At 44.0% G+C, this 26,259-nt stretch overlaps 1 protein-coding gene across 1 annotated transcript in view; it reads right to left on the bottom strand.

The window, feature by feature from the left end:
* The window catches only part of KCNQ3 (potassium voltage-gated channel subfamily Q member 3), a 732,470-nt gene that overhangs the window by 136,762 nt on the left and 569,449 nt on the right, over positions 1–26,259 (bottom strand). Inside the window, exon 8 of the mRNA XM_085604907.1 lies at positions 12,740–12,834. Within this exon, the coding sequence (XP_085461033.1) occupies positions 12,740–12,834 (95 nt within the window). The remainder of the gene's footprint in view (positions 1–12,739; positions 12,835–26,259) is intronic.

Genomic DNA, 26,259 nt, shown 5'->3' with positions numbered 1-26,259 from the left:
TAGAGACAAAAAAAGCAGCGCTAACCGCGGTTAACGCTGCTTTTTTACGTCTGGTATATTTCTGACTTAGCCATGATATCCTATGGAAGGAGGATATCATGGCTAAGTTTGTCTGTCCCTATCAACAAGCCAACGTGAGATTATCGCTGGGTTTCCAGCGATAATCTCATGTTAGCCACTTAGCGTGAGGATTTTTATCGCTATTGAGATAAGCGTTGCTAATAGCACGCTATCTCAGCGATAAAAATCAACGCTAGCCGGCGATAATTATCCTAGCGCTAAGTGCGCTTAGCGATAATTATCGCCGGTTGTTGTTGATATGCCCCTATGTTCTTCTTATTAATCTATATGATTGTTATAATAGAGTTATGTAAATATTTTCATGTTCCTATGACACATCTATCTGATTGCTAATGCTCACGCTCCCTAGCCTTGTGATTTATAAGGAATAGATGCATATACCTATTTTTCTTTGCAAAGCGCTCCATCTCATCATTGATGCTGTCCACGCAATTCAAACTTTTCAAAGCAAAATATATTCATAAAAAGAGTCCTTGACTGAAACCACCCTCATTCCTCTGCCTTCATCCAGTCACACACATAGGTTAGTCCTAAAGGTTTTCTAGGGTCAGCTCTCTGGAGGAGATATCCCACCAGAATATCATGTTTTAAAATATGGTCCCAAAGAATTATCATAGCCAGAACATTGACTACCTCAATATTGTGAAGGTAAGTATATGTAAGTAATACAGTTTGACTATTTTTAACTTCACATCGAAGGGGCCTATTCACAAAGCATTTTGCAGTAGGTAAAGTAGTACTCCTTTAGTGCCTTTTTATGTAGTCTTACATGTCTTTGTGAATTGGCCAGAAAACACCAACAATGGTACAAAATGGGACTATTAATTAATAATTAGTACAAATAACAAGCATTGTCATAGCCAATAGGTCTCGCTTTTGGGACCTTATAAGTGTTTAACTATGCAACAGTTGCATAACTAAATACTTATAAGGTCCCAAAAGCGAGACCTATTGGCTATGCCAATGCTTGTTTTGTTTAGTAGAGCAAGCCAGACTTAACTTGCTGTGCATCTCACAGGGGTCTCTAGAGTGTCAGCTAAGCCTAGAATGGCCTCTTAGGGCGAGGCAAAGAAATCCATTCCTTTTCTCCTCCAAGGCCTTCTGCGCCCCAACCCCCTCCCCTGTTTATTTTCTTGCCGACCCCGTGGGGAGCTAGGACAGCTGCTGGAAGCGACAGATCCTTTGCAGATTGCCAGGGTTGTGACCCCGAGGCCCCCTTTCCTCTCCACCCTGAGAACTGACGAGTCAGTCAGGTTGGCGAAAGAGAAGCGTAAAAAGGGGGGTTGGGGGCATGGACTGCCTCTCCAGCTTTCGAGTCATGAATGAAACAGGAAAGGGTACATGCAAATGAAAAGCAACAATTACTTCATCCAGTGTGGTGAACTGCAGATGAGTAAGTGATTTTGGTTTACGATATAAAAAAAAAAAAATTGCCCAGATATTGCCATGGACATCGAGCTCACGTGTCTGTAAAGGACTCGGGTGCCATTTTGAAAAAAACACGTCCTATGCTGTTAATATTCTATAGGTCCGTCTGTGTGTGTTTGCAGTGCAAACATTGGCAGCGATCGATATTGTCACTGCAGCAGCGAGGACGCTGCCTATTAGCCAGCATGGTGGGTGCCGTGGGGCACCCTGGACGCCTCTCTTAATGAGGTCCCTGCTACAGGCGCTGCTGTGCCTGTCTCCCCTGGAAGTGGGCGCTGTAGCACAGAAGCGCAGGGGAGCGAGGGAGGCCCTCTGGCCCTCACGAGTATTAGAGCTCATAATGTGTATACTTTCAATGGAAGCTCGGTGTCAGACATGGGGTTATTGCATTTTCACCCCCAAATGAAAGTAAGCGCCCGATGGAAGCCTTGACTGGGGGAAGTGAAGTGCAAATATGCAGTTCTATCATGTGGACGTTCTAGAGCAGTTAAGGCGAGAAACCCCACCTGTGCCCACAGGTATCGGCCTAACAACACTTCAGAGCCACGTCTGAACATTTTATTAGTATCCGGAGAATGGCCTGCAGGCTGTATCCATACAGAACGGCAACATAAGGCTGTCCAGCTGGGTGTCATTGTGCCTACTGACCACGCCTGGTTTGTTACATGGTGTAACGCTGTCTTGCACGAGTCGGGCCTTGTCGGTTACCTGCTGTTACGTGGGCGACCGTGCCGGTTGTGTGGCTTCTCATTTAACACTGGCTCATGTGAGTTTAACGAACCAACGGTGCTTCCAAACTATTTAAGGTGAAATCTTCAAGCGGCCGAGTTTCCCCATCAGTATACATTCTTCTGCTTTGGCCACTGTAAATTCTGCTTGCCGCACAAGCACTTGTCTTGGCCTCTCCATAGCTTTTGTAGTGGATTAAAGTAGAGTAACACATGAAGTATATTTAACGCAGTATTCTGCAATTCAAAGTATGTGCCTTATTTACAGGAAGGGGGTGGCAAATGGTGTTCACGGGCGCTTTGATGTCCTCAGTGGCCGCGCGGCTCACTGAGAACATCAAAGCGCCCGTGAAATGTAAGTGATCGCAATCGCGATCACACTTCAAAGCGCGGTCGTGTGGCAGGCGAAAGTGAAAGTAGTTTTGGAAGTGCAAACAGTGGCTTTTCAGGCCTCCAAATGGTGCGCGCGCCCGGCCGACGCACATGCACTGTACTTGGAGGCCTGAAAAGCCACTGTTTGCACTTCCAAAACTCGCTTACTATAAGTCTCGCCAGAGCAGCGCTAAAGCGCTGTCTCAGGCGAGACCTAAAAAGGACTGAGCCCTCTTCATACTTTGGCTAAGAGTTGGGAGTTGAATATAACTTTACAATTGGTAGCGGTGGATTACGTTAACCGCATACAGAGTCAAATGTAAGACAGTACAGAAAGGTACACCAAACGTAATAGTAAACAAATGTGTGGTCGGAAGCCTCACTCAGCGAAATTGTGAGATGGCCCAGAGCACATAGAGACTAAAATTGGATTACCACGTGGTGGTTTTGGTAACTCATCTTCCTAAACGACACCCCAACTCAAAAGCAATAAGTGAATTACACTGGCTTCCAGATAGGAAAAGAATCCAATTCAAGGCCTTGTGCCTAGCCCACAAATCCCTATATGGACAGACCTCTAAACAGCTCTCCAACCTTCTCTCCCCATATGTTCCGGAGCGCTTACTTAGATCCAGCTCCCAAAATCTACTTCACATCCCTAGGATCAAGAGAGTCCGTTGGGGCGGCAGATCCTTTTCCTATCAAGTCCCAAAGCTCTGAGGCTAGCTGATTTGATCATGGGGGCCAGGGGCTTTCCCTTTCCTTTTCCTTTCTGCTGGGGGCCTGATTGTGGTGGTGGGGGGGGGGTTCGTGGCTCCTAACACAGCTACCTCTGAAAGAGGTTTATCCTGGTATCGGGCGTCTCGGCACACTGACATGTGGGAGGGGGGGGTGAGTTCGTTTTGGGGAGGGTTTGGGGACAGTGCATTGGTAGTTGGAAGTGGCCCGGATTGAACTTGGACATAGCACTATTTGCCGATGGCGGTCACTGACCTGATTTACATTGTGTATGTCATTTGTGATTGAGTAATGCAATAAAAATTGTTTTTGCAAAAAAAAAAAAAAAAAGTCCCAAAGCTCTGGAACAGTCTACCATCCTCACTACGCTCCGAAAAGAGCATAGCCAAATTTAGGAAAGAGCTGAAGACCTGGCTCTTTGTGCTGCCCTAAACTCTGCCACCTCTATCTCTCCGTCTCACAGCGCCAAGACGCCTCGGCATAAGAGCGCTCTAAAAATAATTTAGTCAGTCAGTCAGTCCTCATGGGGTATGAGCTTAGTTTTTTATTCAACTCTTTAATAAATTGTATTTTAAAAGAAACCCAGTGTACATAGCTGATGTAGCTGTATGTACAGTTGGATTCGTTTGTGCACATAGCCCGTGATAGAATATTGTAACCAGATGTAATCGAAGACTTCTTAAACTACAGTAGGCAGTTAAGTGATCGGATGTATATACAGTCGAAGACCTCTTAGATGAGAAATACAGTTGATACATGTTTTGTCTAAGCGACTTTTTCAAGGCTTCTGTCCCATACATAAATATATAAAAAGAAATGATGATTGCTGACTGGTCAGTCGCAAAGCGCTGAATAAATTCAATGAGGTGTGTTTTGTCAGATGGTGTATATAATAGTTCCAAGAGTAAGTAGGTCGGTAATAGTTGTCCCCCACAATGTTTGGGTGGACTTGCAGTAACAAGGTCTCAGCCATACTGCTTCCCGTCCGGGCTTCTGGTCATTTTGCAATAGACCAGTCACCAATCATAATTTCTTCATATAAGTTTATTTATGAGACAGAAGTCTTGAAAAAGTTGTCATTTTACCACTTCCCGACGATCAGGACAAGAAATTGAGGCTTCCTAGAGATGTCCCACCCTCTTCGGGGGAAAATATCCAGACTCCTCCCTCTATGAGCATTTAGCCAGAAAGTAAAAGGCTTCAGTGGTAAGCCTTGTGGTTTCTTTACTGCCTTGACGTACTGAAGGATTTTAAGAACTTAAAAAATACAATAAATCCAAAGGTAAAACTCTGGACCAGGTAGATCTACCCAGCAGCAAGGTAATCTTGGGGGCTACAAAATCCCACTTCATTCAGCTAGGAGGTTTTGTTGCCAAAACTGGAGGCTTCAGTATCCAACTTTGCGGGGCCTTTGCCAGCTTCAGCATCCTGCCTTGCAGTTCTGAAAAATCAGCCAAAGCTAAAAACATTGACCTGTGAAACCCACTTGCCTTACCTGACCTCTGCTTCATTGCAGTCTGAAATTGTACCTACCTGCCTGTCAATCATGAACTCTGACTTTCAATCAGTACTTTGTGTTTACCTGGCACTGTTTACCATAAAACCTTAGACCATCAATTTACCTTATTGATTTTATGGATCAAGGGCCTCATGTAGGTAGCCAAATACCGGTCGGTAACGGCCGATTTTCGGTAATTATACCGTTACCGACCGGTATTTTGGCTTTTGGTATGTAGGGGGCTCATTTTTGTATTCGGTAATTTACCGAATCGGTAAAATTACCGAATCGGTAATTTTACCGATTCGGTAAATTCCGAATACAAAAATGAGATGTAGGGGGAGTGTGTGGGTGTTTTTAGGAGTCGGTATTTACCACCAACTAATAGTTGGTGGTAAATAATTAATGGATGTGTTTACGCATTTTGAAGCGCTTAGAAGTGTGCAATGTGGCAGACATACATGCCCTTAGGGCATGTATGTGTGCCACATGTGCACACGTGGCCGAATCAGGGGTGCAACAGGGTGTCAATGTGACACCCTGCCACCCTTGCATGTGTTCCCCTAATTACCGAATCGGTATTTACCGATTCGGTAATGAGGCATACCTTCCCATCAATGGGAAGGTATGCCTCATTACCGAATCGGTAAATACCGATTCGGTAATTCCCGACTTTTACCGAATCGGTAAATATTACCGACTCATTACCTACATATCATTTACCACTTCATAAATGCCGAATCGGTAAAATTCGGTATTTATGAAGTGGTAAATGGGTCCCTACCTACATATGGCCCCAAATCTTTTTATTGAGTACGAACTACATATACAAACACCCATCTAATAGGAAGGTAAACTGGGAGCCCCAGGTCTAATTCTACTTAACCTTTCGTCTCACTGATTTCTTATCCCTCTTAACTGGCCACGAGATCACCTGTACTAATTAATTTTTCTGTTGTCCTGCCTTAGAACTGGAGTGGGTCTAGTCCTGGAGCGAAAGTTCCCAAATGGAGGGGAGAATGGAAAAAAGGAAAGGAAGAACACTCTCTTATTGATTTGAATGGTTTTGATGTCTTTTTACGATTATATCTTTCTTCACTTTTCCAAATTGGTTTTGGAATTGTTTTTGCGCTATGTTCATCACGTTAAAAAAGTTTGGTATAGCTTGAAAGTATCACATCTTTGTCTGTCAAACTGCCTGCTGCTTGTGCCATTGCTACCAGGCGTTAATGTAGTAACCAAAGCTCTGACACCTACCTATACTGGGTAATAATAATACTGTATTAGTCAATATCCGAACTACAAAATATTTATAGGACAATATATACCTACACAATATTGTGACATAAGTTCTTGGAGGATATGCTGAAATTGTTTTTATAATGGTTTATGTACCATTGACTTAATGTAAGAGTTTGCCCTCCTGCCAGTTTCCTGTGGGGTTATTTTCCTTTGTGAAATAACGTTTGCCCCGTTTATTGATTCGTATTCATGTTTTTGATGTTTTGTTATTAATTTTGTTTTACTTACAGTTACCTATAGTTGAGTATCTTTCACTAATCAGATATTTCATTTGGCACGCATGAAAATACAAATAAACCTGCATATACAATGATCCTCTGTCAGCATCTTCGCACAGTCTTTGGATATTATTCATGAACTGAAGTCTGTTGGTCCCTTAAGGAAAGTGGCTCTGTATACACTGTTCTCAAATAGGTACAGTGTGTACAGAGTCCACAGTCCCCAGAGGTTTGGCAGAGGCTAAAGTTAGATATAACCTTACTCTCTAAAGTGGTAGCTTGGTCGAGCAGTAAGGCAGTATCAGAGGACAGTGTAAAGCATTTTTTGTACACACTCAGTCAGCAAATGGTCTCACACACTCAATAACTGAACTCTCAGCCAATGGTTTTTGTATAAAAATATGTAGTTGTTTTATTTTGGAACCAACAATAGGTATCAAAATATACTTTCTCAGATTGAGATGCTTTAGATAAATACTTTAATGGGCAATAGACTTTTGAATATAATAGTTACAGTGGTTGCAATAGGCAACACAATTTCAAACACAATAATACATTGAGCTCAATGGGCATTTCTAGTTAAATGCAATTAGTTACTTTAAGGATTACTTTTCTAACCACAGGACTGGATCCTGGATTTAGTCCTGGGACACTTCCAGTAAAAGCGTTTTGGTTACAGTAGTGATTTTTAAGCAATATTTTGGTATTTTAAAAGTTGATACCTAGAAACTTTTTCTCATCGAAACACCAATGTTATCCTATGGGAGGAAATTAATTTGCAGGTAAGTGGGGTTAGTGTTACTTTTTCTAACTCAGTGTTGGATCCTGGATCCAGCACTGATGAATCACCTGTAAACAGTTGAAAGAATGTGTTTTGGTTATACGTGTGATTTTTAACGAATATTTGTAAATTTGCAAAATCGACACAGAAACTTTTTCAGCAAAAACCAGGCAATGTTATCCTATGGAAGGAAATTCAAATTATCGGTAAAGTATGTTCTCGTTACTTTAGTAATCCAGTGCTGGGCTCCTAGGTTCAGCACTGAGACATCTATCTAAAACAGGTAAGTAATTACGTTTTCATAGTTGGTGCGATTTTCAAAGAATATTTGTAGTTTGCAAAAATCGACAAGAAATTTCACACAAAAACGGCCAATGGTTTCCTATGGAAGAAAATTGGGTTAGCAGTAAGTATGGTTGCAATTACTTTTCAGGGTCAGTGCTGGGCACCAACATCCAGCACAGGGATCTCTCCTGATAGCAGGTGAGTATGTTTGTTTTTGTTACTCGGTTGATTTAGGTGAATATTTTAAAGTTTAGAAACTCAAGAATTTCCAAGGGAAACCAGTCAATGTTACCCTATGGAAGAAAAGTGAGTTATCGGCTTTTGGGTAAGTACTCGACTGGCAGAGTTAAGGTTCTGGGCATAGACTCAGGGGTCTCCCAGGGTCAGGTAAGTACAGTTGTTACACCCTCAGCGGCACAGGGGCAGCCGGGTGCAGAGTGAGTTAGGCCCAATGTTATCCTATGGGAGGCAGGGGGCCTTTGGTTGGTGGCTGCTGGCTAGCAGGCCATGCGGCTGTGGGAGCTGGGCTCCTGGTCACTTGCTCAGGGCAAATGGGGAAGTAGATTAAAGTAGAAGTTGCAGTGCCAGGGGCACTCGGGCGGCTGGGTGCAGGGTGCTTTTGAGCCGTCGGGCGCTCAATGGATTGCAATAGAGAAGCTCAAGAACGAACAAAGGGTGCAAGCTCGGGGACGAAGATTCTTCAGGTGCGAGCACCACTTCGAGAGGTAAGTTGGGTAGTTGGAGGATAGGTAGGCACCCAGGAGTTGGGCACAGGGGGCCGCAGGGCGCCGGGTGCAGGGGTGCCTTTTGGTGTCGGGAAATCTTACCCTCTGCTGGTCGCGGTTGGAGGGGTGCCTGGTTCTGAGGCTGCAGGTGTCGTCAGGAGCGTCGAGGTGGGTCCTTGGGTGCTGGATTCAGGGTCACAGTCGCTGGGGGGACGTCCTCATGGTGTTTGTCCACTTCAGCACAGGCCAGGCTTGGCGGGTGCAGAGTGTGCAGGGTTCGCGGTTCCTGGCTGATGCCAGGGGTCAGTTACTTGTTTTGAGCAGTAACACTGCTCGTGGGAGTCCCAGTTGCTTAGAGTCACAAGGTAGCCAGATCCTCCGGGCTTTGTGAGGTTGCTCACCACTGGAGATGCCGGGGTTTAGCAGGAGCAGGTTCGAAGGTCGACAGGCCGGTAGGGCTGGGGCCAAAGCAGTTGGTGTCTTCCTCTTGTTAGCAGCTGTACGGCAGGTCTTCTTGTTTCTTGATCTTCTTTGCTGTTTCGGAATCTGGATCTCAGGAAGGAAGGTTCAGGGTGCCCCTAAATACTGAATTTAGGGGTGTTACAGGTAGGTAAAGGGCAGAGACCAATGGGTCCCTGCCCTGGGGTGGGTACACCCCTATCCTGCCACTCTCCTGTGGGAGGGGGGCAGTAGCCTAGTCCTGATTGGGCAGGGCTTCCCATCTTCAGGATGGCGAGAGCCCGGAGATGTGCTTCACCTCATCTCCCCCACCTGAGGGGTGGGGTTGGCAGAGGCTGGCACACCCCCTTTCCTTCCTTGGGGTTTCCGGCCAGTCTTCCCACCAGAGTGGGGGTCAGAACCGGTAGGGGCCAGTTGCTGAGTACAGAAAGTGGCCTGGAGAAGCTTCCCTTGCCCATCGTGGGGGAAGGAGACCTAGCACCTCGCCCAGGATGGGCATTGTTGCAGGCCCAGGAGAGCGGATGGCTCTCTACCCAGTCTGCTGTGTGGCAGCCTAGGCTGCCCCTCCGACAAGACGTGGATTGTAGGTTAGGTTCAGGGGGCCCTCTGTTGTGCATTGTACATTAATTCCCACACTGGCATTAGTGCGGGTTCAATTTGCTGAGAAGTTTGATACTAAACTTTTCAGTCTTCAGTGTTGCCATCATGGTGCTGTGGAGTTCGTGTTTGACGATCTCCCAGCACCATATACTCTTGGATGGCAACACTGCACTTACAGTGCCCAGGAATGGACCTGGGTACTGTAGGGGCACAGGGCTCATGCACCTGTACCCACACCACTGGCATAGGGGACCCAGCTAGAGGGGTGTCTGATGTATGACAGGGAAGTGTGTGTTGTGGGCATGGCACACAGTGATGTGTGCCATGTCGACTGTCTGTTTTGTTCTGCACCCAGACACTCACCCTGCAAGGGCAGTGTGTGTGTGTCAGGGTACAGGGCCTCTAAGGGTGGCACAATAAATGCTGCAGCCCTTAGGGGCCTTCTCTGGTCACAAGGCCCTGGGTACCTAGTGTAGCATTTACCAGGGGCTGACATGTGGCCAGAGATGCCAATTGGGTTTGGGTTTCAACACAGTTTTAGGCAAGTAACATAGGCCCTGGGTACCTGATTGGCAGGAGCCCAGGGCACACTCAGTCAAAGTACATCAGCAATTCTGCAAAAAGTGGGGGCATACCATGCAAGAAAGATGGCCCTTTCTCACAGTCCCGGCTTGTCCTTCTCCATCGTGGTGCCTGTAATTTTGCTGTACAGCCTCCACTCCAAGATAACCATGCCATCTGCATATCACCCTATTTCATTATGGAAAGAACCTTTTTACTTTTTGTTGTTCCCAATCCTGTGCTTCTCTCCCCTTGACAAGCTAATTGTCAAAAAGACAGACTAGAACTGTCACATTTGTATTTTAATAAATTGGCACAACTTAATTTTAAAGTTTGATAATAACCAGTTCCAGCTGGATTGGAACTCGTGGTTTTGTAACATGATTTTAAAGAGAAACCAGTAAAGGTGCAGCCTGCCCCCTGTAATAGAGTCAAGTTTCATATTAAACACGCTCAAAGGCCCTGTTTAATTCCCTGAGCCTCAAAACAGCAATGGTACATTTTACCTTACTGCATTGGCAGTGATTACAGGCCGCCAACCCTTTGTAGGAAATTAGGTTATTAGTTGAAAGGTGCGAGAGCCTCACTCAAGTAAAAACATAGTCCCTGTGCTTAACCCTCTGGTAGCTTGGTACAAAAGCAATCAGGCTTGACTTAGAAGCAATATGTAAAGTATTTATGCAGCACATAAACAGTAATAAAGTAAAGGTACAACACAAGTACAATCCCAAATCAATTTAAGGAAACATATTACATTTTAATAAATAAAATGACACCAAAATGACAAACGTCCAATACGTAGAAGTTATGACTTATTAAAAGTTCAAGTGAAAATAGCACCAAGGAGTACAAAGCGCCCATCAGAATTATCAGGTCACACGAGGCCTGTTCAAATTGAAAAGTTGACCATGATAGCACGTGGGTCAAGGTTCGTTCTAGTGGAACATGTACCTTCTGACACAGTACAGTTCCACACAGGAAACCTTAGTCTGTGTTTTGGGTTGGCGGGGGCTGCAAGGAGATTGCTGTCAGAGCAAAGAGCAGGTCACCATTGGTGCACTGTGTTGGCGGGAGACACGGGTGGTCTTTGTTGACGCTAAGATCCCAGAAACTCTGAATTTTCACCTGGAAGTCAGTTCTTGTAGTTTGCAAGTTGGAGGAATACAACCTGACACCAGCCTAGGGTCCAGGACCTGTGAGGCACCTCTTATGGGTCAGGACAAACTTCAGCAGAGGCCGGCATTGGGATCCAGGCAGGTCCAGTTGGTGCTGATCAGCTGGTCCGTTGCAGGAAGGGCTATGGAAGCCTGTTGTGTCACTGTAGCTAAAACAGCAGGTCAGCAAACTCACTCATAGAATCACTTTTGGGCTCCTGGGTTCAAGGCAAGCAGGTCCAGTCTTCCTTCGTCAGACAATAGGACTGCCCTTCTTCTGAATATTCACAAGTCCAGGAGTGTTCTTATGAGAGGTTCCAAGTGTGCAGCTTTTATACCCAGGGCCACCCTGTATGTGGGGGATGGCCCCTTTGTCTAACCTTCTCTCGTTAATGGGTTTGGCTCCAATCTGTCAAGCGGGACAAGGGTAGGCAGGACCAAGCATGATTTGCATTTGCCAGTGACATGAAAGGCAGCTTCAGAAGTCAGGAAGAGGGTGGGCACAGCCCTTAGGTTCCCCTTTGAAACTCAGAAAGAGTTGAGGTCAACCCTCCAAGTCATCCAATTTAGGAGAGGAACACCCTTCCTCACACCCAAGGCCCTTTTGTCCCCTGTATGGAACGATTACACATCACACCATAGGCGAGCCTTAAGCCATGAGACCTTGGACACTTGCACAAAGGTATGTTTGGTTTAGGCAGAAAAATCCCAACTTTGTCAAAATTGCACTTTCAGAATAGTGACTTAAAATCCAACTTTAGAACTAAAGACGATTTGAAACTACAATTCAAATGAGGTGAAGACATATTTCTCTAGCTGCTCCCAAACTGAAAATATCACTTATTAAGTTTAATAAGGTAACCCAGGGTTAGTCTATGGAAGAGGTAGCCTGCAAGACCTATCCGATATATCAGACACACTGCAAATTTGCTTCGGCTCCCAGTTTCCCAGGGGTTTCATTTTCAAACACTCTGTGTCATTCACAGAGCAAAGCCATAAATACCCACTTCCGTGAAAGAAAAATGCAATCAAACCCAACCGTGAATCCACACCTGAGCTAAAAACACCTCCTTTGTATCCAACCAGTAAAGAACAGGTAAGAGAAAAGAACCAACTGCTTGGTTATGAGCCTTGTTAAGCTCTCTGTATTTAGGAAATGTATGAAGTTGCTGACTGTAATCTTATCATCGAAATGCATCTGATAGAAATCAGCAATCAAAATCACACTTATGTTTCCATTCAACAACATCAGCAGTCGCTGTTCAAGAAGACATAGTGGAGAAAAAGGGAACAGAAAAGTGAAACTCTAGAAATTGACAAACCAATGTCATTCCTGAGAAGAACAACCGTATTTAAGTGATCACTCTAAATTCCACCAAGAGGCCAGGGTCAACCAGGCATCTAGTCACTGACTTACAGTGGATTTTAAATCACTTTTAACAATTAAGCCCATGGCGTTAGAAAGTTATCATCTCAGTGCTTGCACTTAAATGACAGAGTCAACAAAATAAATTCTGCTTCTTAACTTCGTAGTCTCTGATAAATTCATGGGGGGGTGTCATGTGATAGGAAAGAAGGTCTACAATGACTAACAGTTTGACTTTGATCATGTGGGGTCGTGATTCAATAATTTTAACTTATTAGTCCATGTCCAACTCACTATACCAAGGGATAAATCAATTAGCAAAGAAGAGAATAAATGCAGTGTTTAAGATTGCTTAAGATCAGTTACAAAGCTCGATAGAGTCTGACTCAATGCTTAGAGCTATTCTGAAACATAGCACTGTATTTCTACCAAAAGATACTTGCCTGAAATACGGAAATGATATGGTTGATTCGTAAAACCTCCAGGTGGCCACAAGATCCAATCTGAGTGGGTTGGTAGCGTAATACCTCCAGGCGGCCTGAAAGGAGAAATAGGCATAGGTTTATACTAAGAATACAGGTGATTATGGTTCATTTTGACATTTTGGTTTCTTTAGGACTGTGAAAGATCACAATATGTTATATAAATACACTGATCAAAATCACTTAATTTGAAGTAGGCAATTAACTGAAATGGCTCTATGAGACTCCCTATATGAGTTAGGTGACACATTATCCTCAGGCCGATACCGCCTCGATCAATCGGGAGTGGGCTTGTGTTGCTGCACTCAGTGTTACTAGGGACAGATCTGCACCTGGCAAAACTACTGGGGTGCCAGGACAGGCAGAGTGACGAAGGTGAAGCTTGTCCCCCGCCCAACCCTTTTTATAGCACAGAAGCAACATGCAACATTAACCCAGCAGCCCATTACCATACCCACTGCACTCTTCCCATCCCACAGACCTGACAAAGAAACCTGCTGTGCCCCCTTTGCCCACAATTACCACCTAATCAGAGCAGTAAACACCTTGCATAAAGGAGAACATGCGTTTTTTTATCCTGGTGCACGCGATTATTCCTAATTTTTGAAGGTGTAACTTCTGGTGCCCGAAATAAGAAGTGGGACTACCGTCCATAATTGGTATCTCCCATCCAGCATCTGACCAATTAATTCTCAGTATCCCTTGATGAGGGCCTAGGAGCAGTCCATAATTTGACCATGTTGTGGTTCACAGATCATGTTTAATCTTGTTAAACTATGGAAGAGGACCATGAGAAAAAGTATGCTACTTTATTTCTATACTTTACATTGCACTCATTTGTGGTTATCTGGGATCATCACTACAAAACCTATTTCAGCCCTGTTTCAGAAAAGTGTGTGTGTGCAGCTTAACCCACATTGTGAGGACTGCATCAATCCTCATAGTGTTGGTAAACCCAGACAAAATCAGGCAAACACCAACTCTGTGAGGACCAGCATGCTACAGGAACCAGTCCATGTAGTGTATTTAAGTACTTTCAACTGAGAGTATTAAAACACAAAAGGTTATAATTGATTTGATCTGCTTTATAATCTACGGAACCCTAGAATCACACTCCATTAGGGTCAGTGGCTGGAGCTGGGGTATGGGGGTTATCCTCAGTGGCTTGATAAGTAAAATAAACACATAAAATCCATTACATGTGCAAAACAAAACAGTCTCAGTATTGAGTATTTAAAGACTTCCCATCAAGAGGAAGGGGGTAACATATTATTTAACGATTATATTCAAATTTTAAGACTTATGTCATAATCCAAGAGTAGTGGTACTGGGTACTAGTGTTACTAACAGAGCCAATAGACAAGTGTGCCAATACCACTAAATCTCTAATTGGGTGACCTCTGAATTAAGGCTCTTATTCAGTCATGGGCAAATAGGTAACTCCCTTTGGCCCAACTCTAGGCATCCACCCACCACAGCCAGTCACTGGCCATGACTGTCCTCCACTGCAGGGGTGGGTGGGCTGATATTAGAGAACGGCAGGAAATGTCAGTCCTGCCATGCTGATAACCTTGTTCTGCAGCTGGCTCTGGAAGGCAGCCTGGGATAATGATGCTGGTATTACCTTTGCCTGAGGAATACTAAGGACGCCTCAGGGCAGAGGGGTGCAAGTCAAAATGGTAACCTTTGTGATTGCCTTTTGTAGGGTTTCCAAACCCAGCAAAAATTGGGTCCCAGACTTTTTCTCACCACTCCGTCACATTTGCAGTCCACATGGAATGCGATGCTATGGATTAACATAGAGCTTTGGTGGTGGTGGAGAAAGTGATAAAACCTGTTGGGGGATGGGAGTTAAGGGTGCTCATCAGGCTGGAGGACTCGCCAGGGATGGATGTTGTAGTCTGGTGGAAATCCCAGTGAGGGGGGAAGAAAAGTGACTACCACCAGCTCTGAGCTGACAGACCCCACCACCATCTGCCCTCTCCACCAGGAATATGAAATTCTGGTGGCTAGTAAAGCTAACTAATTCTTACATGGTAGGTATGGAGGGGCTGCTGCAGTGCCAAATGTAGCCTTGTGATTGATGGCTGGGAATTACTACTCTCCACCAAAGTGTAACGTAGGGCCCAGGAAACATCACAGTTTACAGTGCACATTGTGCACTTATACCATTGATCGGTGTCAGGAGACCTATCAAAGCTGTTGAGTTCCAAGGGGAGTATAGGCATTTCTGGTGGTTAACCCTGCTTCAACCTTGATCCCCTGGTATGGTATATGTCATAGAGAAAAAAGGAGACATTTTCCTTTCACCTGCCTGATCTGCCATGCTGGTCAAATGCTCTCTAGCTCAGCAGGGATATAATTAAAACAAGCATTGGCATAGCCAATAGGTCTCGCCTTTGGGACCTTATAAGTGTTTAGTCTTGCAACAGTTGATGCATAACTAAATACTAATACGGTCCCAAAAGTGAGACCTATTGGCTATGAGGTCGTAAATATAACTACCTGCTGGCAACCCCCAGTAGGTGATATATATATATATACACACACACACACACACACATACATGTACTTATCTTGTGCAAATGAGAAGACAACAGCAAACAGACCTCTATGAGGGATGGAGTGAAGGGTGAATAGTAAGAGTCCTGAATCTGGACAACACCAAGATGAGGAGTGGGGGCAGTGCATGTGAAATGGGGGCTAATTGATTACTTCAGTAGGGGGACACTGGCTAATTAGTTATTGGAGGTGAATTCTTTAATAAACAGAAAGAGTAAAGAAAATTTAGCTCATTTCCCCACCGTGGGGAGAGGGCTTACGAAAAGTAGGAAGTATTAATTATACAGAATCCCAAACAGATGTAGGACGAGCAGAAATGCAGTTTAAGGAAATTGCGCACCTCGGGGAGATCCTGTGGCTTTTAAAACATACACATGCCTCTGAAAGGAAAGTAAGAACAAAAAAAGTCGAGAAATGTGAGGAAATTTGACAAACTGGCAACTGAAAGAAGAAAAATGTGAGAAAAGATTGAAAATGAAGTGAAAGAAGGAAGGAAAGGGAGATATGATGAAAGGACTAATTTAGGAAAGATAAAAAAAATGGGAGAAAGGACAGAATGAGAAAGAAATGCAGAAAGAGAGAGAAATTAACAAGAAAAGAAAGAAAAAAATAAGAACAGAGTGTGTGAAGGGTGAGAAGTTTGATGGAGGAAAGAAAGCAGTGGAAGGAAAGAAAGAAATGCTTGGAGATTGGAGGAGGAAATTCTCGCTGCCAGTTTGGCGGCTGTAAAGTAAATGTTTCCTACTGTCTAGGAGGGGGCATGGTGGGTGCAGGGGACACCTTCTAGTTTCAAGAAATGGAAGAAGTCGTAGTTGGGCAGGCAGGAATTCGAAAAGCACTGACAGGCTGCACTCAGGCAGCAGGACATGAGGCTTCCCCAAGAGCCATGCAGAAGTGAATGTAGCACCGAGATAGAAATGCAGGGATGAATGAGTGTGCAGACATTAATGAATGCATGAGTTCACAGGTTGAATGACTATGGCATGCAATTAATGTGAATGTTTGAGTGAAGGGGTGGATAAGTACATCAGTGAAAGACTACCAGAATAAATGAGTGCACTTGGTGAATGATTGCAGTAGTGAATGACTGAATGAACCAGTAGCAGTTAAAGTGTGAGTACAGAAGCGAACAAGTGAGGCAGTGAATTTTGAAGTGTGTATGGTGTAAGTGTAGAGAATGCGTAGAGTAATTAATAGGTGTGGTGGAGTGAATGTGTGCCCATTGTGGAAATATGGATTTTTATGATCAGTTATGTCCCCTATCTTGGACCCCAACGGTTTCATGTATAAATCACAAATACATGTATGTTTCCTCCAGTTCCAGTTATGAAGACGCAAACACATGTGCGTCCACCGCCAACATGTCCTCTTTCAGATCCGCCGTGAATGGGCCGGATATTCTATTCCTAAGTATGAAAGGCCACCGGCTTTATATGGTTCATTTATCCCATTTTTCAGTCCAGGCGAGTAGGCCCTGATTCTGCCATTAAGCCTTTTCCTGCCTTCTGCCTCTGAAAGCTCCAGTCTGAGCTCGCATCTGTACCCATGAACTTTGTCCTACTCCCTGCGCGGCTAACGGTGCCTGACTCGATCTGTCTGCTTTACTGCAAATCATTGACGAGCTTATTACCCAAGGAGTGGTTGTGGAAACAGACTCCAATGTATGTAATTCACCGATAATTCCGATTCTTAAACGAACTGATCCGAAAGCCCCGCCAGTATATCGATTGGTTATTGATCTGCGCGAATTAAATAAATGTATTGTACCACAATACCCCGTAGTCCCAGATATTTCTTCATTACTGACAGCCATTGATTCCGAAGCAACATTCTTTACTGTAATTGATCTCAAGAATGCCTTTTTCAGCGTCCCAATAGATCCGGAAAGCCAATACTTGTTCGGATTTAGTTTAAATGGACGAAGCTTTAAATTCACACGCGCACCTCAAGGATTCACAGAAAGCCCCAGCATCTATAGCCAAGCACTGAAACGAGAACTTGACAGTATCCACATGCCAGTCAACACTGCCCTGCTTCAATATGTCGATGATCTGCTGATCACCGCTAGAAACGAACCTGAATGTGAAAAAGCCTCACTGACGGTTTTACAATTCTTGGCCGAAAAGGGGCACAAGGTGTCCCCTTCTAAGCTACAATTCTGTGTTCAGCGAGTTGTTTACCTTGGTCACTCGCTGTCCAAGGAGGGAAGGCAGCTTACACCCGATCGCATCCAGTTAATTGCTAACATGCCAATACCCAAGACACAAAAGGAGGTGCGGGCTTTTATAGGCCTCACTTCATATTGTAGGCAGTGGATCCCTCAGTATGCATTTCTAGCAAAACCACTCATTCAGTTGACAACACAGGAGGCAGCCACATCGACTGTCCTCCCTTGGACTCAGGAACATACACAAGCTTTTGAAAGCCTAAAGAAAGCTTTATGTCAAGCACCTGTCTTAGCAACACCATGTTACAATAAACATTTTACACTCTTTGTTACAGAACGCGAAGGTACTGCTTTGTCAGTACTCACACAGGAACAAGCAGGATCACACAAACCATGTGCTTATTTTTCTAGTACATTAGATCCCGTAGCTCAGGCTCTGCCTGCGTGCCTGAAATCAGTGGCAGCGACAGCTTTAGCAATCAGACAAAGCGATGCCATAGTGTTAGGACATCAATTGACAGTACAAGTACCACACGCAGTAGAGGTTCTCTTGAACCGAACGCAAACACAACACTTGACTATAGCAAGACTCACTGGTTACGAATTGACATTGTTTCAGCCACACATAGAAATCAGACGTTGTAGTACATTAAATCCTGCCACACTGTTACCAGTAAATGGAACAGACCCATTAGCACATGATTGTATTGAAGTTATTACTATCACGACGAAACCCAGACAAGACTTGACAGACGTCCCATTGTCAGACCCAGACCTGACGTTGTATGTAGATGGTTCATGTATGAGAACAAGTACAGGAGAGCTAGTGGCCGCGTATGCAGTCACAACAGACACTGAAGTCATTGAAACAAATCGTATTAATACCTTATCAGCTCAAGCAGCAGAGCTCATCGCTCTGACACAAGCCTGTATTCAAGCTACGAATAAGAAAGTCAACATATACACTGATTCACGTTATGCATTCGGAGTTGTACATGACTTCGGCGTGCTGTGGCGAGAGAGAGGTTATTTAACTTCTCACGGTGCCCACATTCAGCACGGACCCCTCATTCATGCCTTATTAGATGCAATACATCTACCCGCTGCAATATCAATTATGAAATGTAAAGCTCATACGAAAGTTACTGATATCATTTCCCAAGGCAATGATCTAGCTGACAAAACAGCTAAACAGACTGCTCAAACTCACACATCTGACATGACAAAAACAATAGTTCCGACACCAACACAGTGCATGATGGTTAAGGATCCCGCTCTTGACGTAATTGACATACAGACACATGCTACACCAGACGAAATAAAGAAATGGACTGAATTAGGAGGGATCCAAACGGATCAAGGATGGATGACGAAGGAAAAATCTGTATGGTTTCTTCCCGACTCAATGGTCCAAGTTATCATTAATACAATACATAGTCCAGCACACCTAGGAGAAAAAGCTATGCTAGACAGCATTCAACACATTTGGTTCAACAAACATTTACGAGCAGCAGCTAAACAAAAAGTCCGTACCTGTATGATCTGCTGTCAGTTTAACCCCGGTAAAAGCATTCTCGTAGAACAGGGTGGATTTCAGCCTCCTGAGCACCCATTTGAAGTCCTCCAGATGGATTATATCCAGATGGAACGATGTCGAGGATTCAAATACGTTCTTGTAGTTGTTTGTGCTCTTTCCCGTTGGACAGAGGCATACCCGGTTTCAGATTACACTGCCCCGACTACTGCCAAACAGTTAGTTCGAGAATTCTTCCCACGGTACGGTTTACCACGTGTTGTCTACTCAGATAACGGCCAGCCCTTCTCATCCGAACTAATGAAACACGTTTCACTCTTGTTAGGCTATCAATGGAGATTTCATTGTGTCCGACACCCCGAGGCAGCAGGTCTCGTGGAACGACATAATCAAACTCTGAAAATTAGATTGTCCAAAATATGTAGAGAGAAAGGTGTCGACTGGGTAGTAGCCTTACCAGTTGCACTCTTTTACATGAGAATGGTAGCGCACTCTCGAACAGGGCTATCCCCTTATGAGGTGATCTTCGGTAGACCACCAAATATGTGGGGGACGCCTATACCACGCAAAATAACTGATGTAGACTGTAATATGCTGACAGATTACCTAGCTTCCTTGATGTCTGCACTACAATCTTGTCGTTCACAGGTAGCTGCAGCCTTTCCCGACAACACCGAGGTGAAACCCCATGACGTAATTCCCGGGGACCTGGTGTTAGTGAGGAACTTTGACCGGAAGTCTCAGCTGGATCCTAGGTGGAAATCGCCTCAACTCGTACTGTTAACCACGAGGACAGCCGTGAAGATCGAAGGTCGAAAAGGCTGGATACATTCAAGTCATATCAAGAAATTTCATGGATTACCATCCGATATACAGACTAAACCCTGTATTTCCTCAAAGACAGACTCAAAGCTCCCCTTGGTTGAGCAAACGAACTCAGAACTATATAGACTAAAATTGAGGTCCAATAAGTCAGACAATTTGATTGTTTAAGTCCTCTCCAAGGTGAATCGGTTGAATTTGTCTCTGACATGTATCCTCTGGACCGGAATAGAGAAAGAAATAATGAAATCCAGTTGAAAAAACATGCGTACTGTAAATCACTGCGTAGTCATTGCACAGTGACGTTATTAATTCTGTTTTTCTTATGTCTTTTAATAATCGCTGCAAGTATATTATTGCACATATATTATCCTATTTTTAAACATGTTTACAATGTTACTGCTGAACATTCTTTTAGTGAATTACCCCCGCATGAGTTGTCCTATAGATTTGCGCTGCGCAATAACACTTTTATTAGTATGTTACATCATTCCCATCAGGCTAGCAATGCTACAAATTGTTGGATATGTGGCCGACTCCCTCCCTATCAGAACTATAAGGGAATTCTGCCTCTCTTTCCATATCCGTTCACACACAATGGCTCCTGTGGAGCATGGTTTAGTTTAATCAATTCCCTAGATTCGAATTCCGCAGTTTATCAAGACAACTGGGTATGGGGAAACCTGAACTTAGTCTTGCTTAAAGTCTGTTACCCTAACAAGGAGGGACTTCCCAAAAGAACAGGAACTGATCTAGAAAATGAAGTATATGGATTAGGTAATTTCACGCTTAATCTCATGATCCTGAATGTCGAATCCGAAGCTGCACCAATTTTGCCCGCTATGTCAGTATTTCCAGTTAAAGGTGAATTGTGTATAAGAAAGAATGGCTCCATACACATGGGCCATAGTAAATGCACCACTATAATAGAATTCAGTGATCAAGGCAAATCTACATTTAGAGCTTCTCGCCATTCCTACTTTGTATGTGGTCAGACTGCATATATACGTCTGCCTCTAGATTGGGATGGTACCTGTTACATTGGATTCCTTTTGCCACCTGTTTTCCTAGCTCCTCCTGATTATCACAGAAATACTCATTTAGTACACAATAGAGAACGGAGAGATCTCCCAATAGTCGACTACACTGAAACAGCATGGGAAAAATACACAGATTTCAATAAAGGTCTCTTTCCCTATATAGGTACAGTCACTAATAGTAAACTGATACGTAGATTAACCAGAACCCTTGAAGCAGTAGTAAACGAAACTATTTCCGCCTTAGGCAATTTAACAGAAGAGCAGTCTGCTATGCGGATTGTTGTGCTTCAAAATCGTCTTGTCCTTGACGTCATTCTGGCCGATAGGGGCGGAGCTTGTAGGGTCATCGGATCAAGTTGTTGCATTTTCATACCAGAAAATTCGCCATCTGTATATAAAGCCATAACTCGCCTTCATAAGATTGTAAGCCAGATACACCAGAATCCAGGCACCTGGACTTGGTCCGGTTGGTTTTGGAGTGTATTATCAACCTTTGGATGGAGGGTCCTATCCTTCCTAGGTATTGGCTTTCTCATACTATTCAGTTGCTGCTTATGCCTACAATGTGGACCAGCGATTTGTGGTCTGTGTGCCACATCGTGTATTCCACCACCAAGATTTCATTCATCCCGGAAGAAGAAAGAAGAACAAATGATGCTATATGAACAGATCAACGGATTGATGAAGATTGATATCTCTTAAGGGCAAGTAGGGGACAAGGAGGGAATGTGGAAATATGGATTTTTATGATCAGTTATGTCCCCTATCTTGGACCCCAACGGTTTCATGTATAAATCACAAATACATGTATGTTTCCTCCAGTTCCAGTTATGAAGACGCAAACACATGTGCGTCCACCGCCAACATGTCCTCTTTCAGATCCGCCGTGAATGGGCCGGATATTCTATTCCTAAGTATGAAAGGCCACCGGCTTTATATGGTTCATTTATCCCATTTTTCAGTCCAGGCGAGTAGGCCCTGATTCTGCCATTAAGCCTTTTCCTGCCTTCTGCCTCTGAAAGCTCCAGTCTGAGCTCGCATCTGTACCCATGAACTTTGTCCTACTCCCTGCGCGGCTAACGGTGCCTGACTCGATCTGTCTGCTTGCCAAAAAACTGTATTTCACCTTCAAGATTATCTGCTCTGCTCCGCTCCTCACCCAATGCATTCCTGTCTAGTAGTTTAAGTAAACATTCTTCCAGCTACCGAGCAAAAGGCCCGGCTTCTCTGTCTTTATGCAAGTAATTCATAGCCCTGTTACCATGGAATATTCCTACCCCCTCGCATCTAGTGTAGACACTTAGACGCTTGTACACGCACTAACAGTCAGTATAGTCAGTATAGAATAAGATTCTATCCTAAGAGACATCTCTTTTTGGATAACATAGTTCTTTAAACATAGGATGTTAGATATGATTTGGGATTAGGTTGACATAACCCCAGACTTCTGTCTCCACATGTAGAGCTAAATGTCAAGTCCCCTTCACCCCCTAGTCGCACGTCAATCACACGTCATGCTGCTGCGCGCGCATCTCTGCCAAGTATTTCTGCTGACATTGCGAAATTCTTTCATGGAACCACCCTATTGTGACATCATACCTGATGATGTTCTTTAAGTTACGCCCAGTTACACCCATTTTAGTTACGCATGTATGTTCTTATCTTTGTTATCAACTGTTACGCCTCCTGCATCTGTTTCGCTGTAATGACTATTGTATAAAAATGATTACTTGTCAATAAAGTTGGTCCTTCACTTCCTGAACCTTCATGGTGATGGAATATGGAGTCCATCAATTCGAATTGATTTTGGAATAAAGCCCGTTCCGAACCTCTAATACCACGGATTCTGCCTCTTATTTTACTGAGCTATTATTATAGATTTTCCGCATCAAATTAAGTTCCGGTAATTAAATTATTTACCACACCATGCAGGAGTGATTGAGAGCAGAAGAGAACGAGCAAGCACAGGAATGAATATGTGGGTGTATGGGAGTGAATGAGCGCAGCATAAAGTGAGAGGATCAGTCAGCTAGTGCAACAGCGAGAGAATGTGTAAGTGCATGAAGCAGTTAATGAGTACACAAATGAAGTGGTGAGCAGGAGTGAGTGCAGCAGTGAATAGGTGCTAGAATGAATGGATTAGTGACTGTACATGAGTGAACATGCATAGCAGAGTGATAGTTTCACAGTGAGCGAGTGGATGAAGGAAGCACTGAATGACTGCAGCAGCGACGAAAAGTGTGTGCCAGTGAGGGACACTGCGAAGGTGTGAATACACGGTAGATGAATACGTATATTTATGTAGCGCTGTTGTCACTTCCTTAGGAGTGCACGTGTGTGATATGAACTGGCACGGTGTGTGTGCACAAGAGCTCAGCACAAAAGGTTATTTATATTGTGATAAATCGAAGTGGACGGTCTCGCAAGCACCCTCTGAGGCTCTCCCTCTGGAACGGTAGAGGTGAATGGGTCTGCTGGGGAAACATCGTGCAGGCAGGGTGTCGGCAGGCGTACCAAACTCGGTAGGGGACAGCAGCCATGAAAATCCACGCAGCACCTGTTCTGAGCGCTGGGTGGGCAGGCAGGCTGCGAGCGGAGGCTCTTCCGATACCCAGGGAGGGAGAAGGGGCTTCTGGAAGGAAGTGTGTGTGCGTGAGTGGCTGGCAGCGGCTATCCGAGGGAGGGACGGAGTGGGGAAGAGAACAGCGACCGGAGACAGCCAGGAGATAGTAAAACTGCCTGATTGGGGCTGAATGTGGGGAAAAGGAACAAGCCAACAGATAACGGAGGGAGGGAGAATGGGAGCAAGCCATCAGAGACCACGAATGGAGGAATAATGGAGAAAACTAACAGGAACAACAAACGGAACAAGCGAAAGTGATCGCGATCATACATCAAAGCGGCCGTGCGGCCGCGAAAGTGAAAGTAATGGCGGTGCGCGCACCCGCTCACATGCACTGTAGCTCTAGGCTGGCCTGGTAGCACTTTTTGGAGCCCTCTCAATAAGTCTCGCCAGACCAGCGCATGCGCTGGGTCAGGCGAGACCTAAAAAGGAGGGGGCAGATCCCTAGCACACATGACCCAAACCAACCCTGCACTACTAAACTGTAGCTGGGTGTGGTTGAACCCTTAGCTGCACTTCTCAATGAGCTAAGGCCCACTGTTACGAGGCCACTCCTCATCTGAGTCCACAATTCAGCAGATCAGAAGAGGTGGCAGGAGGCCCTCACCCCATCTTTACTCTATTTGGCTTCAGTACTCTACACACAAATAATATCCTTGTGGAACTCAGATCATTCAATTTAGAGCTTGCTCCTAGTTTGCTTCGCAGAACAGCCATGCACTCAGGGAAACAGTAGAACGTCAAACCCGCTGCATAGGTAGTCCCATCCTTTCTGCTTTTTGATCCCATGGCTTTCGACTCCATGGCATCTGCTGGAGATGCCCCACAGTTTTAATGCTCAGTTTGTTGTTTACACGGATCTGGCCTGTGAGATGTGAATTATTACTAATCAACAAATGTGTGTTGGGTACAGCAGTATCCCTACTTATTCATATGTGTTATGAGGTTGTAGGGTAGTGGGGTCTACGACCTATAACTCAACTTCTAATCAAATAATAATCTCCTTAACATCTATATTTTGGAAGGTGGTAGCTAAGGGTTTCTTTTTTATGGAACTAATATAATTTTGGAAATAAAATCCCCAAATATGAATGCTAAAATAACCTTATGATTAAACATACAATTTGGGGAAATGAGGAGACTTTGTAGTACAGTATACAAGTGCCATTTTTAGAAAAGTATCTGGAAGGATAAGGCATGACGCCTGAAACAGAAGATACCACGTTCCTTTCTGTACCAGTGAGTTTGACAGACATCCTGTTGCTCTTGCAGGGGGTAGTGAGTGATTTTGATTTGTCACATTTTGGAAAACTACCAGAGTTAAAGATGATGCTCCTTCTGAGAAACATGTGAAGGGCTGTAGTTGCTTCGATGTATTCATACATTGAATCCTTACAATATCCCAACACGGTAGTGGTGGTTTAACTAATTGCACATCAGTCTCTCAATAGTATATGTCTCTCACAGTTATCTTCAAAATTGTGGTGCCCCTCAAAGTACTGAAAACATCCCACTACCAAGGATGTGAAATTAACGAGTATTTGTGAGAAGCTCCTTATTGTAATCTTTTGTTAGACAATTGTACCTCGGCACTCTAATAGTTATTGTATACAGTCTGTTCTTTTATCTTCATTAGTATTGCTAATTATAGAAATCACAATTTTTCCAATAGTTCTAAATATTAACTCACAGGGAAAAATATGTCAAATAATCATAGATATTATATGGCTTTGTATTTTTAATCCACAATTTTCAAAGAAGCATATAGTTGATTAAACAAAGCAGCACATAATCAAGTAATAAAGAGTACATGGGAATCTTGTGCACTTATAACAATGATTTTGAACAAAAAGACATAGGTGTAGTTGTCAAATAGCCCGGTCCTATTTCTGAAGCCTTCTAAGTAGTGGCGAATCGAAGCAGCCGACATGTGTTCAGTTGCTTTGAGTAATTTTTCAAGGCTTGTTCAAAGTATATTTTCGTTTCATCTTGTAACCGGGGGTTCTCAGGTGTTGAGTAAAGGCGGCAAAACGATTACATTTTAATCCTAAATGCTTGTAACTGCAGAATTCCAGACGGTGCGTATTTTCTTCCGACTGGAAAATGGATGTATACGTCGGTGAATAGACAGCCTGCAAGCGTTACAAAACGAATTCAAGCGCCCCTTTTCTTTCCCAGCAATTTTGTTTTTGGTTGTATTGCACCGTCTTAACCTCCTTCCCAAAAGTCTTTTATATGTTGTCTTGTTGGTCCAGCTTTTTGTATTAAGGGTTGTATATATGTGAGCTTTCCTCATGGAGGTAACAGGACCGCGCCCTACGCGGAACATGCAATCGCTTTGAAAGGGCACATCATAGCCCTCGTCATATACAAAAAGCTGGACCAACAAGACAACATATAAAAGACTTTTGGGAAGGAGGTTAAGACGGTGCAATACAACCAAAAACAAAATTGCTGGGAAAGAAAAGGGGCGCTTGAATTCGTTTTTTAACGCTTGCAGGCTGTCTATTCACCGACGTATACATCCATTTTCCAGTCGGAAGAAAATACGCACCGTCTGGAATTCTGCAGTTACAAGCATTTAGGATTAAAATGTAATCGTTTTGCCGCCTTTACTCAACACCTGAGAATCCCCGGTTACAAGATAAAACAAAAATATACTTTGAACAAGCCTTGAAAAATTACTCAAAGTAACGAAACACGTGTCAGCTGCTTCGATTCACCACTACTTAG

Source organism: Triturus cristatus, chromosome 5_1, assembly GCF_964204655.1.
Source record: "Triturus cristatus chromosome 5_1, aTriCri1.1, whole genome shotgun sequence".
In the NCBI taxonomy this organism is placed as follows: domain Eukaryota; kingdom Metazoa; phylum Chordata; class Amphibia; order Caudata; family Salamandridae; genus Triturus; species Triturus cristatus.
Note: the sequence above shows the minus strand (reverse complement) of the source record. Positions and strands in the feature narration are given on the sequence as shown.